This window comes from Rana temporaria, chromosome 2, assembly GCF_905171775.1.
Source record: "Rana temporaria chromosome 2, aRanTem1.1, whole genome shotgun sequence".
NCBI lineage: Eukaryota > Metazoa > Chordata > Amphibia > Anura > Ranidae > Rana > Rana temporaria.
This window is the reverse complement of record NC_053490.1, coordinates 241,127,591-241,148,079: the sequence shown is the minus strand read 5'-3', so window position 1 is coordinate 241,148,079 and position 20,489 is coordinate 241,127,591. Positions and strand designations below refer to the sequence as shown.

The following is a 20,489-nucleotide window of genomic DNA, read 5'->3' as shown; positions in this document are numbered from 1 at the left end:
GCAATGTGTTTTCAAGTCAGAGGAATTTAAGAGTGCCCTGGATTTACAGCAGATCGACAGTTATGTGTTTTGTACTTGCATCTTTTTTAACAGGATACGACCTGCAAAAGTGTGCAGAAATGTACTAATTTTTTTTTTATATTGCTCTAATGTAAACATTAAGTTGACACGCATGATACAATGTACAGTATGCAAACCAAAATGAAAATTGAAAATGTTTTGTACTACTTGAGCTTAAGACTGTAAGATTAAAAAAATCTGTGTATTTAAAAAATTTCTAATTTTTTTTCCTGTGTGTTTTTTTTTTTTTTTTTTTTTTTTTTTTTTTCTACATGCTGTAAGAACCACAAGAATGTGTATTATACTCAAAGCATAGAAGTACCTTCTATATGGACCATTTTTTATATGTTTTACATAAAGAACATCTAATTTTTCTTGAATGTTCTATGAATTGGTTAATTTGTCTGTGATGAACAGATGGTAATGTCGAATAATTAGGACAATAATTGGGGTATTGGAAGAACTGCCATAGCCCTCTATATGTACATTACCAAATAACTGAATTCCTAATGCACATTGAAGACTATGATGGGACAGAAGAGGAACTCATTTTAAGTGTGACGGGGAAAGAAGTTACTGAAAAATGGTTAACCGGAATTACACTGCATGTTCTCTGGCCTTGTAATCATGCGAGTTGTGGTCCCAGCTGGAAGTCAGTAATCGTACAACACTACTTCAAATAAAAAAAAAATATTTGCAAAGTTGCTATTATTTTTATTTGAGGTTTATCTTCAATGTGAAGAGAAGTCAGCAGGAGGCCTCCCATGGAGGTGGAGCGTTTGAATTTTTTGGGTCCGTCAAGCGGCATGATTAACAGTGGATTTACATGGCGAGACGCTTTATTAAAGAAAAAAAAAAGGTCAAAAACTGTTTTTTGACACTGTTTGGTGAATGAGTAGGGGATTTAGGGGGGGAGGATCTCTTGCCTCTTCTTCCCCCCCGGAGACCCAACAACCACCGGTCAGGATTGTTGGGAAGAGGCCCTTGTCCCCATCAAGATGGGGACGATGTGTTTTGGGGGCACCCCAAAGCACCCTCCCCAAGTTGAAGGCAAGTGGCCTGGTATGGTTCAGGAGGGGGGGTGCTTGCTAGTCCCCCCCCCCTTTCCTGGCCTGCCAGGTTGCTTGCTTGGATATGGGTCTGGTATGGATTTTGATGTGGGGACCCCACGCCATTTTTTTTATTTTTTTTTAATTTAGGCATGGAGTTCTCCTTAAAAGTTATACCAGACACAAGGGGCCTGATATAGATTTTGGGGGGGACCCCCATGCCATTTTTTTCTTAATTCTGTCATAGGGTTCCCCTTAATCGCGTCAATACACGGGTTGATTTGCTAAAGGAAAATCCACTTTGCACTACAAGTGCACTTGCTGTAGATATGAGGGGAAGCTCTGCTGATTTTATCATCCAATCATGTGCAAGCTAAAATGCTGCTTTTTTATTTTCCTTGCATGTCCACTTTAGATCTACAGCGGCTGCACTTAAAGGTGCACTTGTAGTGCAAAGTGGATTTTCCTTACGTAAATAACCCCTACTGTATTTTATACTCTGCACTGTAATATATACACACTACACTGACTGCCCTGTATTATATATTCTACATTGCCTGCACTGTATTATATATTCTAAACTGACTGTTTACGCAGTGTAAACAGCCTTCTATAGTGTGGGGCATGGACTTAGCCCCTGAGCCATGATTGCCCAAAGGAACCCTGCCTTTGTGCAATCATGACATTGTGCTGTGATTGGCCAAAGCATACAGGCGAGGTGCATGCTTTGGCCAATCGGCAGCCGTCAATGCACTGCAAACTCGCAGTGCATTATGGGACACTCCGTAGAGGGCAAACGTGCTGCAAGTGCCCAATGGAGGAGGAGGAGCAGTTGAATGACAGGCTTTCCCCTGCCCATCCACGGGAATGCAGTGCACTGTGGGACAATAATAAAGTTATGTGATTGGCAATGAGAGCAAAAGGGGAGGGGCAAGCAGTGCAACTTTTATCAGTAGCAATAGCTGCTGGTAATCTTCATAGCTTCTGAAGACAGATGCTCAGGGCAGCATGTGGCAGCTTTGAAGGAGGCACAGCAGAGAAGATTTTTATCAGAAGCAGTCGCCTGCAGATAATGAGATACACGCACTATAACGCCTAACAAATGGGTTTGGTGCTGTATCCCCCAATCCTGCCACCCCTTCACCAAATATATTATATTTTACAGCGAGAAAAACATTCAGTTCCAAACATTCTGCCCACATCTGTGAGGTTATAAATGACACACAAGTGTTGCAATGTCTTCTGTATCTTTGTTTAGTAACACATTTCTATGCTGGGTGTTTGTTTTTCTACCATGATTGCTATTGTTCATGACTAGTTTACGTATATTATTAGTATAGCATAAGTAATTTCCTGCAAGAACGCAAAATAATGAACTAGATTTGGTCTTGTGACTGACAAGGTCTATAAGGATGATGCTTTTCAGATTATCCATTTTATTAACCATTACTAGAGATGAAAAATGAAGAGTAAAACAAACTACTTGCTATCGGCAAGAAAAACCGTTCATCTCTCAAGATTTTCTTTTCACGAGGCCCATAATCTGAACTTTTTAAGCCTAGTGTTGGCGATTCCTAAATTTACATTGCACAACATTGAGAGTATATGTTATCTTTTGACAGCAATGCTGTCTGAGTGGTTCCTGTGTCTTTTTGTAAATGGATAAAAAGCATATTGCATGCTAAAATGTAAAGCATTAACCAGCTGGATTTCAAAAATGTTGTTTTATCAGGCTTGAATATTCACATTTTGTTGATTTCTGATTGTCATTTAGTAAAATTTCAGCTGACATTCAGACTGGTTTCAGATGTAGCAATCCATCAATTAAGTATGTTTAACATTGATGCACGTGTAATGGTGACGGCCCATTCACACTATGGAGATCCACATGATAGTGCATCACAGGAAGGTGTATTGGGGAGCCATTTGCACTACATAACACCAAAACACATAATGCCTGTTACTGTGTGTTGAGGATCCTATAGGTTACTGCAACGCACTGCTGTGAATATGCCCTCTTCACAACATTTCTTAATTTCTGTTTATTTTCTCCTTTAATACATGCATTTTTTATTTTCATGTCATTTTTTCTTCAGTATGTTTGGTTTCAGGAAGTAACTGATAAAAGGAATCAATAGCACTCTATTTGTGATGAAGGACTGAAAATAAATGTATGGCCTTTGTTCACATTTGACACTTCCTCTTTTTTCATGATTTCATTAGATATTTTCTTATGATTATTTTGAAACCCAGTATTTTGACTCAGCCTCAACTCCCTCTTAAAGCCCACAGGAAAGGAGGGGATGTGCTGCCAGTGGGGTCATAGCACTAACAATTAACTGAAGTTCCAATGCTTCTCTACTCTTATCAAAACCAACAAGAAATCTGGAAATAGGCCTTAATACTCATTTACTATCACAGATGTCCTCAATAAAACATCTTAGTGGCAAAATGCTCCTCTTTTGTAAAGAGACATAATTTGACATTCCAATATAGTCCATGACTGAGAATGCTGGGCTAAATACCTTTTGTATAATGTATGTGGTTTAAGTGGCTAAAACCACATATATTTATACACTGTAGAAGGTAATATAAATCTCTAATAATCGGACTGCAGTAAAACAGCGTATTACATAACAGAGAGGTTGACCAGCAGTCAAGCATCTGATAACTTACAAGTATATTTAATTGGAGAATGTGAGGGGTGGTTCAACCCATACCCCCCCCCCCCCCCACACAAACCTACACACCTTGTCAAACTATGAGGTACTCCTCTGTTTGTGGAGATTTCTTTATATAGATTAAGAGCCCTGTTAACTAAAGCCTTCCAAGATGTTAAAGTTGGGGCAGCAGGTTTTTTCCATGAAAGGATAATAAGCTTCCTTGCATAATACAATAGGAAGGGCAAGCAGAGTACATATGGCTCTAGTAGGGGCCAAACTGTCCAATCCCAAAAGACAGGTACTCACAGAAGGGCTGAGAGGAAAAGTGGTGACAGATTGAATACATTATTATTATTATTATACAGGATTTATATAGCACCAACAGTTTATGCAGCGCTTTTACAATATTAAAAGGGAGACAATACAGTTATAATACAATAAAATACAAGAGAATTAAGAGGGCCCTGCTCAGAAGAGCTTACAATCTAATTATAATACATTGAAGAACTTGTGTCCAGTAGACCTGGATAGCTAAGCAGTCCCAAAAAATGTGCATAAAATCTGAGCCAGGGACAGAGCATTGCCAGCAGGAGGATGAACTATTGCCAAAAAATTCTAGCCAGCTTAGCAGGAGTTAAATAAATGCGATGCAAAAATGTATAATGTAGGAGCTGATCTCTGGCAGAGATGAGACTTGTAAAGGGCGCCATCGCAGTTTTTCACATAGGAAAACTGCCAAAAACCACGGGGAAGAGTTTGGCGGTTTTCCCAGTGGGGGAAAAAAAGAGAGCAGGTTCTCCTTTTTTTTTTTTTTTTTTGTCCAGCAGTTTTTAGGCAGATTTCCAGTTGGAGAAACTGTGAGGAGCATACACAGGGCCGGGATTGAGCAATTCATGTCAGGGAAAAGGCATTGTAAGCTGGGGAATAGGTAGCATGTACAAAGCTCCCTGGGATGAGCACACCTCATCCTTGTTTCTCTGACAACATAAAATACAAACTACCCCAGAGAGACTTTATAGCCCAAAAAAAAACACACAGGAGTGTCAAGCACTCAAAAGGAGGGAGTAAACCTAGAGAAGACATGTCCTTGTATCTTTACAACAGAGGCAAAAGCCATGTATAGGTGGGGAAGCATCCATGAAGGCGTCCAAAGTAAAATCAGCAACTAGTGAACAACCACATCACAGAACAAGCTTCAGGCCACCAATTCAGGGCAGTGAGTCCAACCAGTCTGCAGCCGAGGCAGGGGTGTCAGAATATTGACTGGCACTATTATGCTGGACTTGCTGGGGTATAGCATGCTATATTGGAGGTCTCCCCCGCCCAAAGTCCACTCTTTTACTCCACAAAGGATCTCCTGTGCTTCTGCAGCTCTGGGGAGAAATCAGGGAAGAAGTGCAGCACAGCATTTTCATAATGCAGATTTTGTGGTTTTGGAGTCTCAGCCAAAATAAGATCCCTGTCTCGGAAGTTTAGGAACCAGAGCAGGAAAAGACAAGGATGGGTGCCTGGGGTCCTGGTGTCAGTGGGGACCCTGAGCACTCTTTTCACTGGGTACGACAGAGGAACCTGTTGTAAATGCAGAAAGATTCTGCAAAGAAGGCAAGATGATCACCCTCAGCTCCTTCTGGGAGGCCTAAGACTCTTACGTTATTGTGACAGTCTATTTTTGGCATCCTCCGAGCGTGCCTTTAGGAGTGTTGCCATACACTGCAGCTCAGACGGTGCGGATATGCGAGGAGGTTGTATCCTACACATTAGAAATGTGTGTCTCGGTGGTGACCGGGTGACCATTGATTTTTGTCCAGGTTCTGCCATGATAAGCCCTCACACCAGCACCAGAGAGTTTATATTAGTCACAAGGGAAGTTTTACTTGCCTCAATCACTGCCAGGATAGCTGAGGTAGGAGATTCCTCTGGTGGTGCAGCGGCAGGAGGCTTTGCAGATCCCTCTCTTGCCTCAAAAAACATGGCTCCTGCACAGTCTGCACTGCTACTGGGGGTCGGGTTAAGACGTGGAGGCAAGATGGCCATGCCTTGTGTAGCCAGGGGCCAGCTGGAGGCTTGCTTACGAGCCGGGTATTGCTTAGAAGGCATAGGCAGCAAGGAGCCAGGTCCCCAAGATGGATGGAGCAGTTTGCTGAGCAGGATAATGAATATAAATCCCCTAAGGCCAGGAGAAAAGCATAGGATACTGGGAGCCTCTGCTAAACACATCCTTGCTCGCTCACATCCCAGCCACGCCCCCGGAGCAGTGTTAATTTTAGACTAAAATTACAGCCAATAGAGTTTACAGTGTTGTGGGCTTTTTATATTTTCAAGTTGTACTTCTTGTCAAAAAGCAATATATTTGCTTGTTTGGAAAAAGGAAAAAATACCCCTGGGGCTTTGAGTTGCAGCAATGAGTAGAAATAAATTAAATAGAAATTGTAAAAAAGTATAAAGTTTATTGGATAGAAAAACATATAAAGTAGAAAAAAACAACTGATGGGAATCAGGACATGAGCTCCAAAAACATTGATAAAAGCTTATGCATATATAAATACAACCAATATGAATTCATATGACATTGTGATAATAAATTTATGTGCAAAACTGACACGTTTCGACCTTTGTAGCAATTGAGGTCTTCTTCAGGGGAAAAAAAGGTTTGCAAGTATAGATTCTGTAATAAAATATATGTACATAAATGAAACTTGTTAAGGGAAAAACAAACAACAAAAAGGCATATATGTATAATTTTCATGTATATACAGTCATTGTTAATGACAACACCAAGTTCACGATATGGACCCCTTATATATTTTGTACATGTTGATCATATCCCCCCTTAATCTCCACTGCTCAAGAGAGAATAAATTCACTTCCTCTAATCTATCCTTATCCTATGTGTCCATGCACATTAGGACGATTACAGGCATATTTTCAGCTCAACGTTTAGAGGAAGGAAAAAAACCCCGAAAGAATTCATGTGATTCATATCATATGTGTTTATTTGCACGTACCATGATAGTTGCAGACATTATTTGGATCAGTAAATTGCGCAAACTGGATGAAGAAAGTCTAATAAGCCCTTGATGGACTGTGCATGAGCACACTTCTCTTTTCTGAAAAGTGAAGAGGAAGTATTATGTTCATTGCTTAAAAGAAGCTATCATATAACTTACACTTTAAAATCCCTGGTTAATGTGACGACCTATAGAAGTGGTTGCTAACAGTGGAGATGTGCAGCTCTGGAAAATGTCCCCATTGGTGCGCAGACAGCAAACATTTAACTAGAGGGTTTTCCCATTTATTTTAACCATTTGTTGTGATGAATAAAGAAATACTAAACTTGTCAAGACTTAAAATTATCCATAGGCAATATTTTAAAAGCTTTTACAGGTTATCAGTTTGGAGTTAAACATGAGCTATGGTGCTAGAATGATTACTCTGAATCTGATACCTCACATGTGTGGTGCACCGTTATATGTGTGTATTTGGTGTGAGAATGGAGGCATGGGTACTTTTACTTTTTTATGTTTTATTTGTTGCTATCACAAGAGATAAACAAGCCCCTTGTGATAGCTTTCAGCAGTGAGAGGGAGACCTCTGATTGTCTCCCCTTCAAAGCATCTGCTCAAACACAGATCATGTTTTATCAGATGCTTCCTTGGCTATGCTGGGAAGGAAATGACAGCACTGAAACTGGAAGTGTCGAAGTTCTCTTCCCCTGTGATCGGGTTTGAAGTTGTATAAGCAGGGACGTCTTTACCATAGGGCAAACAGGGGCAGCTGCCCAGGGCCCTGTCACTGTTGGGGGCCCAAAGCAGAGCCGCCCGTTAAGCCCCTGTGCTGTCCACAAATCAGGCTGAAAATCATCAGCGGCACGCAGCCAGTGCCCAGTACTGCTTCCCTTCCCAGTGTTTTAAAATGTACAGCACCCCTGGCTTCCCTTTTAGACGTGCACTTCTCCCTTCCTGCCACTGGGTGCTGCTTGTATATAAAAGTGAATTAGAATGTGATATTATAACATCCCCAGTTTGCTCTTCCCGCGGCTGACTTCTTCATGTCCTGCTCCTCAAGGTATGTCACTGTTTGCTAATCTATATTGTAAATAGAAGTTTTCTGTAGAGTGTGCCCAAAGTCTTTATAATATTTGATTCACTGCAGGTCTGGTCAGTGTTTTTAAAAAGTTCCTCTATTTTACACATGGCATGGCATGGGGTCACAGCACCGTCTGTCCATTCTGCTTTAGCACCATGGGACCCCATGCCATGCCATGTGTAAAATAGAGGAACTCTTTAAATCACAGACCAGACCTGCAGTCCAGGCTGAGTAAGGCCTCAGAGCACATGGCATTACTGCTTGATAGGCTTATTTTGGGCCTGGCTGGTTCACATGTATGTGTTTTGGCGGCCCACATTTGCGCAGGCACAGCAGCCCATTCATTTGAATGGGCCGCCATGCCTGCGTTTCCTGCAGAGAAAAGCGCATGCCTCATGTAATAGGCTGCACACACGGCACACCTATGCCCATCAAGCACTGAAATACAGCACTGTCTGTCCATTCTGCTGTCTGCTGTGACTTATCTACAGTTCCCGCACTGTCAAACTTGCTGCATTTTTAGACGTTTAGGTCACGCTTTTAAAAACACAGTGCCTTTGTGTGTGCAAGAACTGCAGGTAAGTAGCATGGTGCAAAAGCAGAATGGATTTCAAGGCAACTGTATTTTTAAAATGCTAAATGCACCTTTTTTCTGCAGGAAACAAAGGCATGGCAGCCCATTCAAATCAATGGGCCGCCAAAACACATACATGTGAACCAGCCAGGCCCAAAATAAGCTGGAGGGGGGCCCAAAAAAAATGTTTGCCCAGGGCCCAAACCATATTAAAGATGGCCCTGTGTAATATATATATACATACCTATCTTTAACCATTAGGATACTTAATTATAAATGCTTTTAAAGATTGGTGTTTTCTTATTTTATTTTTTCTTGTTTCCTTATAGCACATGAAATGTCTGTATTTTTGCATTCTTGTTTATATATAGATACACGAATATGTGGAAATTTTGATATATATATATATATATATATATATTACAGTACAGACCAAAAGTTTGGACACACCTTCTCATTCAAAGAGTTTTCTTTATTTTCATGACTATGAAAATTGTAGATTCACACTGAAGGCATCAAAACTATGAATTAACACATGTGGAATTATACATAACAAAAAAGTGTGAAACAACTGAAAATATATTTCATATTCTAGGTTCTTCAAAGTAGCCACCTTTTGCAGCAGACACATCTCTAGAACTGTTAAGAGGAGACTGTGTGAATCAGGCCTTCATGGTAGACTATCTGCTAGGAAACCACTGCTAAAGAAAGGCAATAAGCAGAAGAGACTTGTTTGGGCTAAAGAACACAAGGAATGGACATTAGACCAGTGGAAATCTGTGCTTTGGTCTGATGAGTCCAAACTTGAGATCTTTGGTTCCAACCCCCGTGTCTTTGTGCGACGCAGAAAAGGTGAACGTATGGACTCTACATGCCTGGTTCCCACCGTGAAGCATGGAGGAGGAGGTGTGATGGTGTGGGGGTGCTTTGCTGGTGACACTGTTGGGGATTTATTCAAAATTGAAGGCATACTGAACCAGCATGGCTACCACAGCATCTTGCAGCGGCATGCTATTCCATCCGGTTTGCGTTTAGTTGGACCATCATTTATTTTTCAACAGGACAATGACCCCAAACACACCTCCAGGCTGTGTAAGGGCTATTTGACCAAGAAGGAGAGTGATGGGGTGCTGTGCCAGGTGACTACCTCTTGAAGCTCATCAAGAGAATGCCAAGAGTGTGCAAAGCAGTAATCAAAGCAAAAGGTGGCTACTTTGAAGAACCTAGAATATGAAATATATTTTCAGTTGTTTCACACTTTTTTGTTATGTATAATTCCACATGTGTTAATTCATAGTTTTGAAGCCTTCAGTGTGAATCTACAATTTTCATAGTTATGAAAATAAAGAAAACTCTTTGAATGAGAAGGTGTGTCCAAACTTTTGGTCTGTACTAATATATATATATATATATATATATATATATATATATAAAATATACATTTATTTCCTTCGTAGTAGGTCTATGGTCTTTCGGTTGTTCTTTTCACAAATTTTTATTTGAATCACATGTGGCAAAAAATCTACAAATCTTTTATATAATTGGAAAGGATTATATAAGGAGAATAATGCTGACTTGGCTTTGTAATGAATAAGCGCCCCTGTTAGTGTGTGAAATGCGCCTACCATTTTATCTGTTTGTAACACTTGGGAAAATTCGGAAATTAAAGAATTTTGATGGATCTTGGAGTGTAGTCATTTCTTCACTGTTGACTGTATGCAGAGGTGAGCCAAGGTGGGCACCCATGAAATCACTAGGCTTCCTGTCTCACCTGGAGGAGCGAGTTATTTTGTTTAGGTGAGCGGACCTGATGGGGAAATAGTGTCTCCGAATTCCTATCAAGCTTCACCCACCTAGATGCTGTGGCAGGAGGAAAACCAGTGCCAATAAGGACAGCGTGCCTGAATCGAAACTCCAGCCTTAGTGAGCTTCTGCATTCAGTGTTTGTCCCAGATTCATGTACTTGTTTCCAACAGGTACATGAATCTATCACGCGCAAAGTTTAACGAACCACCGCAAACCGAACCACAGTACGTTTTGACTCATCGCTATTCTTTTACAGTCTGGTTATTCTGTCGCCTATAGGAGGTTGGGACACTAGCAAACAAAAATGTTAAGCCAGCCCCCGAATAACCCTCTACTAAAAAAATCGAATTTATTTTTTAAACCATTTATTATTATTTTTTTCTACAATGTAAAGTAGAGAGTGTACAGCTTGTATAACAGTATACATTTTCTGTCCCCTCAAAATAACTCATCACATTAATGTCTAAACCGCTGGTAACCACCTAAGTGAAAATGTCCGAATGGGGCCCAATTTTCCCTCCCCAGTGTCATGTGACTCATTAGTGTTACAAGGTCTCAGGTGAGAATGAGGAACAGGTGTGTTAAATTTGGTGTTATCTCTCTCACTCTCTCATACTGGTCACTGGAAGTTCAACATCAGCTATGAGCAAGCACTGATAGTGCGAAACGTCAGCTGTATGCCCCTGTCTTTGCTGTGATGTGTGGTGTTGAAAACTTTTATCAATAAAAGGCAACCAAGAAGGTTTTTCCAGAGTGCGGCTGTCCAAACATTTCTTAGGAAAACACAGGGCACAGGGCTTTAGTGTCTCAACCTTTCTATGGGCAGCTGTATAATTGGCTGATAAAGAATTACTGAATTTCTGTGTCCCACAATAAACTTTATGAAAAAGATTTTACAGCAAGGACAAAATGAGTAATATTGGTGTACAGCTGCTCTATGCAAGTCATGTTAAAAGTAATTCACTAGACCTTGATGAATTGATCCTAGGCAGACTGATCCTGGTGATTCACCTTGGACAGAGTAGGCATAGCATAGCCATAGAAGTCAATCAGATTTCAATTTACTGGAATTAGCTAATGTGATTTCTGGTTAATTATGGGTCACAGCTTACAATTTTCCACCCAGACCCTTCAAATTTTTATATTTTTTAAGCCAGATGTTGCTTGCAGGGCCACCCATGGTTAGAATTGTGGCCGATTTACAGGAGGACATTTTAAGTGTATGGCCAGCTTTATTCCCATGGTGATACTCAAAGTAAATATAACAATGGGGTCAAGTATAAATCTTGTGTAAGCCTGCACATTTATGATATTTTAACATCAAATATTCCGATTTTTGGATAACATTAACTGTCACTGCTTTTCCTTAAAGCTGTATTCATTAAGATTTTTTATTTTATTTTTGGAATCTGGATGGGTAATTTTTAGACCCATCAACAAATATTGTACTGTGCCTGAAATAAAAGCCAGTTTCATACAATTTCAATCATGTGGGTATTGATGGAGTATTAATCATCAAACAGCCTCTAAGCTAAGGTTTATTTCTCATTTTCTAAACTTTGATGTTTTTACAGCCAATCGGAGCAGTGCATCAGCTCTGCATTGTTCACACCTACTTCTGTAAACAGCCTTTTTTCAGTTTGGTGTTCTGGTGGCCAGAGCTTCAGTCTGTAACCAGCTGGAAAGGAACTTGTCACACTTAGGATTACTTCATTGACTCTACAAAATACTTGTAATTAACTATGGCAGAGCCTTTCATCAGGCATGTTCAGCTCCTTGGCTTCGAGAAAAGATTCTTTCCCAGCCAGCACTATGTAAGTAATTGTAAGAATAGAGTTATATATTTTGAAAATAACAATTGGAAAAAAGAAAATGCAATTGTTATTGTCATCCATGCATGCTACTTTTGTGAGTGTAGAATAAAGTGGTGAATAAGTCGCTGAAATTTAAAACGCCAGCACCAGGAAGATTCACCAGAAATGTTTGACGAATGTCACATTCACTTTTTTCATTTGCTGTTCTTTCATTATGCTTTTTAATGACTGAAATCTTACAAGAGAGCAAAAGAAGTGTGAGTGTAACCAGAGTTAATTTTGGCAACAAATTTTAATTTAGTTTTAGTCTTTAGTCTTTTGACTAAAATGCCATTTTAGTTTTAGTCCTATTTTAGTCATCGGAATTATTTTAGTTTAGTCATATTTTAGTCTACTAAATTCTCCCAGGTTTAGTGTATATATATATATATATATATATATATATATATATATATATATGAATTAATTATAATATATTATTAATTATATTAATATATGAATATCTTACCAACATTAAATATTAAGAAAAATATAAGAACAACCTTTTTCTAAATGTTTTCTCTTTCGGCAGCTTAGTAGATGCTCCTAACTTATCCTTATGCGGTAGTGGAATATATGTTTAACCCTTTCATGACTAAGCCTATTTCTGACATTTGGCGTTTACAAGTTAAAATCCATGGGCCAGATTCACAGAGCAAGTACGCCGGCGTATCTACTGATACACCGGCGTACTTTCAAATTTTCCGCGTCGTATCTTTAGTTTGAATCCTCAAACCAAGATACGACGGCTTCTGGCTTTGATCCGACAGGCGTACGGCTTCGTACGCCTTTGGATCGTAGGTGCAATACTTTGGCGTCCGCTGGGTGGAGTTTGCGTAGTTTTCCGCGTCGGGTATGCTAATTAGCTTTTTCCGTCGATCCACGAAGGTACGCGCTGCCGTCGCATTCTCTTACGTCGTCGCTAGTCGGCTTTTCCCAGCGTATAGTTAAAGCTGCTATTTTGTGGCGCATAGTTTGACTTGCCATGTTAAAGTATGGTCGCCGTTCCCGCGTCAAATTTAAATTTTTTTTTTTTTGCGTAAGTCGTCCGTGAATAGGAAAGGACGTAACTTACGTCTAAGTTCAAAAAAATGACGTCGGTGCGACGTCATTTCGCGCAAAGCATGGCGTGAAATTTCAAAACGGAGCATGCGCAGTTCAATCAGCGCGGGGACGCGCTTCATTTAAATGAATCACGCCCCCTACCCGCCCAATTTGAAATAGGCGCCGAGAGATACACTACGCCGCCGTAACTTACGGCGCAAAATCTTCCTGGATTCGACTTAGAGCCAGGTAAGATACGGCGGCATAGCGTATCTCTGATACGCTGCGCCAGGGCAATTCTATGTGAATCTGGCCCCATATTTTTTGCTAGAAAAGTACTTAGAACCCCCAAACATTATATATATATATATATTTTTTTTTAGCAGAGAATTTAGAGAATAAAATGGTGACTGTTGCAATATTTTATGTCACATGGTATTTGTGCAGCAGTGTTTTAAACGCAACTTTTTGGGAAAAATACAATTTCATGAATTTTAAAAAAATTAAAAAGTAAAGTTAGCCCAATTTTTTTGTATAATGTGAAAGATGATGTTATACCGAGTAAATAGATACCAAACATGTCACACTTTATAATTGCACGCACTGGTGGAATGGCGACAAACTACGGTACCTAAAAATCTCCATAGGCGACACTTTAATTTTTTTTACGGTTACCAGGTTAGAATTACAGAGCAGGTCTATGGCTAGAATTATTGCTCTCGCTCCGACGATCGCGGCGATACCTCACATGTGTGATTTTAACACCGTTTACATATGCAGGCGCGAATTCCGTATTTGCTGTACGAGCTCGTGGGGACAGGGCGCTTTAACCACTTGACAACTGGGCACTTAAACACCCTTAATAACCAGACCAATTTTCAGCTTTTGGTGCTCTCACGTTTTGAATGACAATAACTCAGTCATACAACACTGTAACCAAATGAAATTTTTGTCCTTTTTTTCCCACAAATAGAGCTTTCTTTTGGTGGTATTTGATCACCTCTGCGGTTTTTTTTTTTCCCGCTATTAATGAAAAAAGAACGAAAATTTTGTAAAAAAATGAATTTTTCTTCATTTCTATCATATCATTTTGTAAAAAAGTAATTTTCCTCATACATTTGGCCTAAAATGCATACTGCTACATATTTTTGGTAAAAAAAAAAAAAAAATTTGGATATTATTTAGTCTGGGTGAAAGTTATAGGGTCTACAAGCTTTGGTACCAATTTCTGAAAATTGAACAATTTGATCACACCTGAAGTACTGACAGCTTCTCTCATTTCTTGAGACACTAACAAGCCAATAAAGTACAAATACCCCCCAAATGACCCCTTTTTGGAAAGTAGACATTCCAAGGTAGTTAGTAAGAGTCATAGTTAGTTTTTTGAAGTTGCCATTTTTTCCCACAATTCTTTGCAAAATTAAGATTTTTTTTTTTTTTTTTTTTTCATACCAATATTGTCATTATAACAGGTTATTTCTCTCACATGGCATGTATATTCCACAAATGACACCCCAAAATATATTCTTCTGCTCCTCCTGAGTATGGCGATACCACATGTGTGAGACTTTTACACAGCGTGGCCACATACAGAGGCCCAACACCGAAGTAGCAACTTCAAGCATTCTAGGAGCATAAATTACACATCTAATCTCTCAACCACCTATTACACTTTTGAAGGCCCTGGAGCACCAGGACAATGGAAACGCCCACAAAGTGACCCCATTTTGGAAAGCTAACACCCCAACGTATAATCTATGAGGCATAATGAGTCTTTTGAACAGTTCATTTTTTTGCAGATGTTTTTGGAAAATGTGGAAAAAAAATTAAAACGCATTTTTTTTACACAAAGTTGTCCATTTATAGGATATTTCCAACACATAGCATGTACATAGCAAAAATTACACCCCAAAATATATTCTGCTGCTCCTCCTGAGTATGGCGATACCACATGTGTGAGACTTTTACACAGCGTGGCCACATACAGAGGCCCAACACCGAAGTAGCAACTTCAAGCATTCTAGGAGCATAAATTACACATCTAATCTCTCAACCACCTATTACACTTTTGAAGGCCCTGGAGCACCAGGACAATGGAAACGCCCACAAAGTGACCCCATTTTGGAAAGCTAACACCCCAACGTATAATCTATGAGGCATAATGAGTCTTTTGAACAGTTTATTTTTTTGCAGATGTTTTTGGAAAATGTGGAAAAAAAATTAAAACGCATTTTTTTTACACAAAGTTGTCCATTTATAGGATATTTCCAACACATAGCATGTACATAGCAAAAATTACACCCCAAAATGTATTCTGCTGCTCCTCCTGAGTATGGCGATACCACATGTGTGAGACTTTTACACAGCGTGGCCACATACAGAGGCCCAACACCGAAGTAGCAACTTCAAGCATTCTAGGAGCATAAATTACACATCTAATCTCTCAACCACCTATTACACTTTTGAAGGCCCTGGAGCACCAGGACAATGGAAACGCCCACAAAGTGACCCCATTTTGGAAAGCTAACACCCCAACGTATAATCTATGAGGCATAATGAGTCTTTTGAACAGTTCATTTTTTTGCAGATGTTTTTGGAAAATGTGGAAAAAAAATGAAAACGCATTTTTTTTACACAAAGTTGTCCATTTATAGGATATTTCCAACACATAGCATGTACATAGCAAAAATTACACCCCAAAATATATTCTGCTGCTCCTCCTGAGTATGGCGATACCACATGTGTGAGACTTTTACACAGCCTGGCCACATAGAGACCCAACATCCAAGAAGCACCATCAGGTGTTGTAGGGACACAAATTACACATCCAATTTCCTTACAATCTATCACATTTTTGAAGGCCCTCAATATTTCTAACACAGCATGTACATACCAAGAATTACACCCTAAAATACATTCTGCTGAGTAATGGGTACAAAAAAAAAGGATTACCTGTGTTTTTAGTAGTGCAATTGTCCACAGGAGGAGAGCCCTGATCCAGGCAGCAGGCAGGGACGTGGTCAGCGACAATGAATGGAATTGTCCAGGCAGCAATATTGTTCATAGTCGGTACATAGCCAGCAGTGCCAAAATATTGGTCCTGGTAGTAAGGCCAGGAAAGAATGGGGACAGGGGTAGAGGCTTCTCCCACCCAAATCTCTTTGAAGCCTCCGGGCAACCAGACCCTAATCTGGGAATGAGAAAACTAAAAAATTAGTTTTTTCATCCAGAAAAACAATTCTGGAGCCCCTCACATGTGTGAGACTCCTGTGTTCCCACTAGCATAGCAGGGTAAAAGATCAATCCAAGGGGCAGGCAAAAAACGTGGTCAAACAGTCCAGGGTCAATTCCAGAGCAGGCAGATGTAGGTACAGTTTAGGGTTAGGCAAAAGAGTGGTCGTATAACAAGCCAGGGTCAGTTCCAGAGAAAGCAGAGGTATTTTTAGCATTAGGCAAAATCGTGGTCGTATAAAACAGTCCAGGGTCGGTAACGGAGAAGGCAGAGGTAGGTACAGTGCAGTGGCATAAGGGGTGTGGAGGAAAATGACAGGGAATTTGAATTTTGTTTACCTAATAATTTTCAATAGTGTGGTAACGGCGGAAACATGCACCTAAACAGAGGCCTGGTTGGGAGGGACAATCGGGACAATAAACTGTTGTGTCTCTTCTGACTCCTCCTCTGGCGCACACCCGACATTTCTTCTGACGGGCTGCACCTGTTCGACGGGGGGGGATTTTGTCAGGAAAGTGCCGTTCGTGAAGTCTGCTCACGCAATCAGTGCGAAGAATGTCTGGTGGCATTTCAGGGAACAAAAGGGCGGTGATAACGTCTTCTTGGTAGAGTAGATATGGAACGGGATTCTGTGTTGCTTTTTTGTAGATAACATAAGAGTTATAGAAGGCCAAACTGAAAAAGTAAATGGACACTTTTTTATACCAGTGACGGGATTTTCGGGAGGGAAGATAGGGTTCAATCATCTGGTCATTGAAGTCTACGCCACCCATAAATAAATTGTAGTCGTAGACACAAGATGGTTTCTGCACTGGGCCGCTTCTTTTGGGGACTTCCACGTAGGTGTCATTGTGGATGGTGGTGAGCATGTGGACATCTCGTCTGTCCCTCCACTTGACAGCCAATAGCTCCTGGTTCCGTAAAGACGTCGTCTCTCCTCGTCTCAGCTTCTGATTCACCAATTTTTGGGGGAAGCCCTTTCTGTTTATTCTCACTGTGCCACATGCTGGGGTGTCTCTCCGGTAAAGATTTCTAAACAGGGGCAAGCTAGTATAAAAATTGTCCACGTAAAGGTGGTATCCTTTTCCAAGTAGTGGATAGATGAGCTCCCAGACGACTTTTCCACTTGTTCCGATGTATTCGGGGCATTCGGGGGGATGTAGTTGGGAGTCCTTCCCTTCGTAAACAATGAAGGAGTAGATGTACCCCGTGTCTCGGTCACACAGTTTGTACATCTTCACCCCATATCGGGCCCTTTTGCTTGGGATGAATTGTTTAAAGCCCAGCCTGCCGTGGAATTTTACAAGGGACTCATCTATTGAAATATTTTGTTGAGGGGTATATAACTGGGGGAATTTTTCAGAAAAAAAATTTAGAAGTGGCCGAATTTTAAATAATTTGTCAAAAGCAGGGTCATTTCGGGGAGGGCACTGGGTGTTGTCATTATAGTGGAGGAACCGTAGAATCATGAAGTATCGGGATCTGGGCATACGGGATGAGAAGACGGGCATGTGGTGGATGGCTTTGGTAGACCAATAGGCGTACCCTTTGTTTTTTTTTGAGAGACCCATATTGAAGGTCAGGCCTAAGAATATTTTAAACTCCTCTACGGTCAGGTCTCTCCAATGAAAGGGGCGGGCATAGCTGGAATCGGGGTTGCTTAGAATAAATTGCTGAGCGTAGAGATTGCACTGGGCCACAATAGATGACAATAATTCGTCTGTAAAAACTAAATGAAAAAAATCAATCGTGTCAAAATTATCGGTGTTCACCTGTACACCTGGTTGGGCGGTGAAAGGGGGGATACTTGATGCTCCAGAATTCGAAGGCAGCCACAGGGGGTTTTGAAGGCCATAGGGAAGGCTGGCATGGCCCCTATCCCTTTGGGGCAGAGAGGACACCCTACTGGTGCCTGACCTTTGTTGCACTGCTTGCGGGGTGGACGGCACTGCTTGCGGGGTGGACGGCACTGCTTGCGGGGTGGACGGCACTGCTTGCGGGGTGGACGGCACTGCTTGCGGGGTGGACGGCACTGCTTGCGAGGTGGACGGCACTGCTCGCGAGGTGGACGGCACTGCTTGCGAGGTGGACGGCACTGCACTAGTAGTAGGCTGCTCCACGCCAGAACGCCTTCTTTTAACGGGCACAGGTTCCTCCTCTGAATCAGTATCAGACCCGCTTCCTGTTACGGGCTCATAGGCCGAATCGGAATCGGACAGAGACTCCTCACAGCTGTCATCAGACGCCCATAGTTTCTGGAAGGCCTGCTCGGTTGTAAAAAAATTTTTTGCCATACTGGTGGCTAGTGAGGCTGGACTGCAGAACACTGGTGGGCACTAGTGGCACTGCAGTGGCGCAGGTGTAACTGATGGGCAAATGTGGCACTGGTGTGGCTCTGGTTGCACTGCTGTGGCTCTGGGGTCACTGATTAGCAGGCGGCACTGGTGGGCACAGGCGTCACTGCAGTGGTGCAGGTGGAACTGGTGTGGCACTGGTGGGGCACAGATGGCACTGGTGGGGCACAGATGGCACTGGTGGGGCGCAGATGGCACTGGTGGGGCGCAGATGAGCACTGGTGGGGCGCAGATGAGCACTGGTGGGGTGCAGATGAGCACTGGTGGGGCGCAGATGAGCACTGGTGGGGTGCAGATGAGCACTGGTGGGGTGCAGATGAGCACTGGTGGGGTGCAGATGAGCACTGATGGGCACAGGTGGCACTGATGGGCACAGGTGGCACTGATGGGCACAGGCGGCACTGATGTGGCTCAGATGACACTGGTGTGGCACTGGTGTGGCTCAGATGACACTGGTGCGGCACTGGTTTGGTACAGGCGGCACTGGTTTGGTACAGGCGGCACTGGTGTGGCACAGGTGGCACTGATGGGCACAGGCGGCACTGATGGGCACAGGTGGCACTGATGGGAACAGGCGGCACTGATGTGGCAAAGATGACACTGGTGTGGCACTGGTGTGGCTCAGATGACACTGGTGCGGCACTGGTTTGGTACAGGCGGCACTGGTTTGGTACAGGCGGCACTGGTGTGGCACAGGTGGCACTGATGGGCACAGGCGGCACTGATGGGCACAGGCGGCACTGATGGGCACAGGCGGCACTGATGTGGTTCAGATGACACTGGTGTGGCTCAGATGACACTGGTGCGGCACTGGTTTGGTACAGGCGGCACTGGTGTGGCACAGGCGGCACTGGTGTGGCACAGGCGGCACTGGTGTGGCACAGGCGGCACTGGTGTGGCACAGGCGGCACTCGTGGGCACAGGCGGCACTCGTGGGCACAGGCGGCACTCGTGGGCACAGGCGGCACTTGTGGGCACAGGCGGCACTTGTGGGCACTTATGGGCACAGGTGGCACTTATGGGCACAGGTGGCACTTATGGGCACAGGTGGCAGTGTTGTGGCACTGATGTGGCAGTGTTGTTTTACTTTTGTGGCACTGGTGTTCACTGGTGTAGGACAGGTGGCACTGTTGGGGCACTTGTGGGGCACAGGTGGCACAGATGGCACAGATGGCACTAGTGGGGCACAGATGGCACTAGTGGGGCACAGATGGCACTGCCTGGGGCACAGATGGCACTTCCTGGGGGACAGATGGCACTTCCTAGGGGACAGATGGCACTGCTGGGGTAAAGATGGGGCACTGCTGGGCACTGCTGGGCACTGCTGGGGACTGCTGGGGATTGCTGGGCACTGCTGGCACTTACTATCGATTTGAAAAAATCTCTCTCCTCTCCTCTCACGCTGCAACGGTGTGAGGAGAGGAGAGAGATGACCTGCAAGTGACCCAGCTTGCAGGGTTTGTTTACAAATGTGATCGCGCCGTCATTGGACGGCGCGATCACGTGGTAAGGAGCCGCGTCCATTGGCTCCTTACCGCGAGTGCTGTTGCTGCGGGTCCCGTAGACCCGGCGAGCACCGGCGATCGCGTGTGCGCGCCCGCTCGGGCGCGCACAACGCAGTCTCTGGGAGGACGTACATTGACGCCCTCCTAGAGTACAGTAACCGCTCTGTAGCCGTATTTTGGCTATAGGGCGGTTACCAACTGGTTAAAAAAACAATTGATCACTTTTATTGCTGTCACAAGGAATGTAAACATCCCTCGTGACA

General features: G+C 42.6%; 2 protein-coding genes across 5 annotated transcripts in view; both read left to right on the top strand.

Annotated features, from left to right (window-relative positions):
- GTF2I (general transcription factor IIi) overlaps window positions 1-764 on the top strand; it is a 92,204-nt gene extending 91,440 nt beyond the window's left edge. For all 4 annotated transcript variants that reach the window (XM_040336693.1, XM_040336694.1, XM_040336695.1 and 1 more), the window contains one exon: window positions 329-764. The gene's annotated coding sequence lies outside the window, so the exon portion shown is untranslated. The remainder of the gene's footprint in view (window positions 1-328) is intronic.
- Window positions 765-11,751: 10,987 nt separating this feature from the next.
- NCF1 (neutrophil cytosolic factor 1) overlaps window positions 11,752-20,489 on the top strand; it is a 41,533-nt gene continuing 32,795 nt past the window's right edge. Inside the window, exon 1 of the mRNA XM_040336692.1 lies at window positions 11,752-12,052. Coding sequence (XP_040192626.1) covers window positions 11,981-12,052 — 72 coding nt within the window. The 5' untranslated portion in view covers window positions 11,752-11,980. The remainder of the gene's footprint in view (window positions 12,053-20,489) is intronic.